Genomic DNA, 4,939 nt, shown 5'->3' on the forward strand with positions numbered 1-4,939 from the left:
TCTCACCGCTCGGCCTCGGTTCCGGCAAGTGGGCCCGGCGGACGTGGGGCGGGCTCCTGGGGGCGGGAGGGGCCTGGCCGGGCAGCCGGGGCAGCCGGGGCGGGGAAGGGGAAGGGGAAGCGGGGCGAGGGGCGGGCGCCGCGCTGGGAGCTCTGAGCTGCGCCGGGCAGGGGGAGACGCTCTCGCAGACAAATTTCTGTCCGAGGGAGCATTTCGGGTTTAGGAAATGAAATCGCCTGGCGAGCTGTGGAATTCGAAGAATCTGAGTTTCTCTCTGCCGCGTCCTGCAGAGGAGAGAGGGAGAAAAGGGGAGATGAGAAGCCTCAGCTTAGATCTGCTTTTGTAGGTTCAGCTCATTCTCAGATACTTAACTTTCACCTACGTGGGTTGCTTTCTGCCCGATTCTCGCGGAGCCCCGCGGTTTCTCCATCTAGCTCTTCCGATGTTTCCCCGTATGTAGACGTTTGCTGAACTATCTGTTGGACTTTGTATTACTTAAAGCCGTTCATATTGTAGAGGAGCCTGAAACAATCAAATAGAAATCCGAGTATTTTGTCTACTAGGCACCAATAGGATACACCTAGTGCTGAAGGCTTTGTTTTGTTTTTCATTTTAATCCGCTTATCTGTATTCTGTGGACCTGGTTGAGATCAGATTGTGGTTTCCAGATGTCGATTAATCTCATCAATGGCCAGCGTCGGGTTCTCAGCCTTTTCTGAAAGGAGCTGCCGAGGTTAGCACCGTAAATATAATTTTAAGCCCCCAATAAGATCATTCTCCGGATCCCTCTCCCTCACTCCCAGCACACCTACTGACATTGGCACCCCCATCTGATGGTCCCAGCGGCAGGCTTAGATGGTTCTGGAGTGTGGGGGTCTACTCCGAAGTGGGAATCGGGAGCCTCTCAGGCCAGCCCAAGCTCTGCTGGAGTCCCAGAGCCTCTTGCTGCAAAGACTCCGGAAGACCCCCCAGAAACTCATGTGACCCACAAAAGTCCCAAGGAAGAGTAGTTCAGGCCCCCAGGTTTTCAAGAGCAGGTAGTCAAGTCCACATCGAGCTGGGCACCTCCTTTTCCTGCTTCCTTTCTGCATCTGTCCTATAATGGTGAGTAGAAATGTGAGGCTAGGGTGGCTTCCAGCTTGGGGGGGGGGGGAGGTGGGAATACCCAGCATTGCAATTCTCTCATAGTCCTTCCTGGAGGAAAGGACCCTAAGTGTCCCCCCAAATTCCTGTGCAGATAGAGCTGAGGAGGGGGAGCACCGCAGTAGCAGGGCTGGGAAAGACCGTGGCAGGGAAACCTGTCCTTACCCCCACTTCGCCTCTACTGTAAATAAACCCCGAGCCAAAGGGCTCATCCGTCTCCTTAAACAGCCAGTAAACTTTATATGACACAATATCTAATAGTAATTTATTGGGGAGATATTGTAAATTCCAACGGTTTTAGTTAATAAAGGAGCTAATTAAAGAGGGACAGGCTGTGCTTGGCCAGCTGTTGGCGAGAAGATAATACATCTGGGGGGGTGCATGGTGCAGAAGTGTGTATGTGCAGGGATTTTTGGTGTGGCTTTTTCCCTTTTGCCCCGGGTCGGGCGATTGACTCACTGTCTGCATTAGGTTTTATGATATTTTTAAAAACCAGAAACCAACGACTAAATCTGCCCCCGAGTTTTGTCTCTCCCCCCCCCCACCCCAGAGTGGGGAAGGGGGAAGTTGGAGTTGGTGCAAGGTGGGGGGATTCGCTGTCCCCACCCATCCCCCTGGCGGCGGCGCCCACGTGAGCCCGATGGCCAATGGGTGGCCGGTGCAGGTTTAACTATGTTTAATGTCAGATAGCAATAAAGTAGAAGCTGCCGGCCGGGCCCCGCGGAAATGGGCGAGCATAATCTCCTGAATCCCGGGTTTGTGGGGCCGCTGGTGAACATCCACACGGGAGACACGTTCTACTTCCCCAACTTCCGCGCGTCCGGGGCGCAGCTGCCAGGGCTGCCTTCGCTGTCCTACCCGCGCCGTGACAACGTGTGCTCGCTGCCCTGGCCGTCGGCGGAGCCCTGCAATGGCTACCCGCAGCCCTATCTCGGCAGCCCGGTGTCGCTCAACCCGCCCTTTGGCCGCACGTGCGAGCTGGCGCGCGTGGAGGACAGCAAGGGTTACTACCGCGAGCCGTGCGCTGAGGGCGGCGGGGGCCTGAAGCGTGAGGAGCGCGGGCGCGACCCGGGCCCAGGAGTCGGGCCGGGGGCGGCGCTGCTGCCGCTGGAGCCGTCGGGGCCCCCTGCGCTCGGTTTCAAGTACGACTACGCGGCGGGCGGCGGCGGCGGCGACGGGGGCGCGGGACCCCCGCACGACCCGCCCTCGTGCCAGTCACTGGAATCCGACTCCAGTTCGTCCCTGCTCAACGAGGGCAACAAGGGCGCCGGCGCCGGCGACCCGGGCAGCTTGGTATCGCCTTTAAACCCCGGCGGCGGGCTCTCGGCCAGCGGTAAGGACCCCGGCCCACTCTTGAGGCGTACTCAGGACCGGACAGCTCACCGGGGCGGGCAGGGTAGGACTGAGCTAGGGCCGCCTGGGGTGACAGAATGTGTGGTGAGGAAGGGCTTCTTTTAAAAAGAAGTGCGGGGTGGGGGGAGCGCCTATAAACATGTAAATATCCCCATAAAAGAGCTGGAGAGATTCCCCTTTTCTGGACCTGCGGCTGGCTAGAGGGGGCAGGGAGCTCCGGCGAAGGGGATTCTGACCTAGACTTCCCCAGGCCTAGGGGTGGGGGTGGGGACCGAGAGCTTGGTCTCTGCTCTCTAGGACCTCACCCCCCGCCTTGGCACAGACTCCCGTTACCTACATTTTTTTTTCTCTCTCTTAAGAAACGCCAGTGGACCTGGTTTACTCTGGCCACTGGCTCATTCATGTCTGTTCTAGCTGATCAGGGACCCAGCACATCCTGGAGAAGGTGAAAGGAAGGGGCCAGGATATCCCGGAGCAGGAGAGCTTTGGGGAGAAGTGAGGGGTTCGAAGCACAGAGGGTCCAGGGATACTACGGTGGGAAGTCCAGTCGAGGAGGCCAGGAGGAGTGAAAGGGGGGAAAGAGGATGGTGAAGGTGGGAGAGTTGATGGGGATGGGGGTCTGCGTAGAAGAGAGGAGATGGGAGATGGGAGAGGAGAGGCCTGGGGTTGGGCGGTTAGGCCAAGGTGCAAAGGGCTGGGGAAGGACCGAGGGCACTGGGCTTGTCACCTCTTGGTCCTCTGGCCAACGCTGCCGGTTCGTCTCCACCCAGGCGCGCCCTGGTACCCGATCCACAGCCGCTCCCGGAAGAAGCGCAAGCCCTATTCGAAGTTGCAGCTGGCGGAGCTGGAGGGGGAGTTTCTGGTGAACGAGTTCATCACGCGGCAGCGCCGGAGGGAACTCTCAGACCGCTTGAATCTTAGTGACCAGCAGGTCAAGATCTGGTTTCAGAACCGGAGAATGAAAAAGAAAAGACTTCTGTTGAGGGAGCAAGCTCTCTCCTTCTTTTAGGCGGCAAGACACGGGCACCAGCCCCGGACTGAGCCTGTCTCTGGCAGGGAGCAAGAGGGGGCGCTGCCTGGGACCCAGTCCCCGCTTAGAACGCCAGGCATCTCTGGCAGGCCCTCCCTGGACATCCTCTTGTCTGTTTTGTTTGTGGTTCCCTCCCACACACCCCCAGCAGGCCCTGCCAGGTCCCAGAGAGAAGGGAAGAAGCCAGCCAAGGAGAGAGGAAGCCCACAGCTGCAGGCAGGGGATAGGGGCAGGGAAGGCTGAGGTGCTGGGGAAGGACTGGTTTGCAGTGGGACCGGGGCACTGGGCCCGGGGCTGAGGAGCTGGAGCAAAGGTAATCCAGGCGCCCCCCTCCCACCACTTTCCTTCCGTGGTCGGAAGTCAACCTGCAGTAGGCAAAAGTGGGGACAGTGGAACCGAGGCTCCCCAAACTCCCAGCGGTTGGGGTTAGGAGAGGCGGAGAGGAGGGAGCAAGAGTGGAGCGTCTGCGGAGAGATTGGCAGGGGTCAGCGTAGCTATGCAAGGGCAGGAGGAAGTGGAGAAACCTGGGAGGAAGTGCGGTTTGGGAGAACAGCGTGATCATTAATGCCCAGTAAAGTCCGCTGGGGTCTGGTCCTCTAGGCCTGGAGGCCGAAGGGGCCGAGGCACAGGCGTTTGACAGAGCCGGCTGCGGACAAGGCGACCATCAGCCTTAAGTCCCCTCTGGGGCGGGCTGCCTGAAAAGTCTCCTGGTCTCCAGCCCTCTCCCGACGCCTCTGCCCGCCCATTCGCTCACAGGTGTGCTGCCAGGCAGTCTTCCTGCCGCCTAGGCGGCTGCGGACCGGAAGCCGCAAGCGCGGAATTGAGAGCCCAGCGGACGCAGCCTCGGGCATAGTAGCCACCCCAGGGACCCCCACCTGGCCCTCCAGGAAGCCCAAGAGGCTGTGAAAGAGTCTGCGAAGCGCGGCATTGATTGGCCGGGAGAGTTTCTGGCAGCCGCCGCTACCGCCGCTGATTCTCCCTTCCCCGCTGGCGTTCACGGTCACGGCCGGCCAGAGGCTGGACCGGCATAATTTACGAGGCAGGAGGAGAATCTGCCCCTAAAGGGGCTACCGGCCGCAGAGGCCCCTGCTCAGCCCTGGTTTCCCAGGCTGGTGACAATGAAGGAGGGGGGCGCTGCAGTCCCCCACACAACTCCTTTCTCTCCTTTACCCACCCCCATTCCACCCGCCCCCCCCCCACCCCACAACGTCGCCCTTTGTCTCAGGATCCTCTGCCTCCGCCTCCCCCTGGCCGGCCAGGCGCGAGTACAAGGACCAGAGCTGAAGGAGGGACACATCCTCAGAACCGGTCGGAAGCCAAAGAGTGGCTTCTTCTGCAGAGGGCCTTTTATTCAAAGCCCCCTTCAGGCCCCAGCCCCAGCCCATTAGATCTAGGCTGGCTTAGGAGAGAGAA

The 4,939-nt window shown here is 59.9% G+C and overlaps 1 protein-coding gene across 1 annotated transcript; it reads left to right on the forward strand.

Annotated features, from left to right (window-relative positions):
* The first annotated feature begins 1,869 nt into the window (after positions 1–1,869).
* HOXC12 (homeobox C12) lies at positions 1,870–3,505 on the forward strand. Its single transcript, XM_007081554.2, has 2 exons — positions 1,870–2,476; positions 3,267–3,505. The coding sequence occupies exons 1-2, from the start codon at positions 1,870–1,872 to the stop codon at positions 3,503–3,505; spliced, it is 846 nt and encodes a 281-aa protein (XP_007081616.2).
* Positions 3,506–4,939: the final 1,434 nt, after the last annotated feature.

This window comes from Panthera tigris, chromosome B4 (assembly GCF_018350195.1).
Source record: "Panthera tigris isolate Pti1 chromosome B4, P.tigris_Pti1_mat1.1, whole genome shotgun sequence".
Classification (NCBI taxonomy): domain Eukaryota; kingdom Metazoa; phylum Chordata; class Mammalia; order Carnivora; family Felidae; genus Panthera; species Panthera tigris.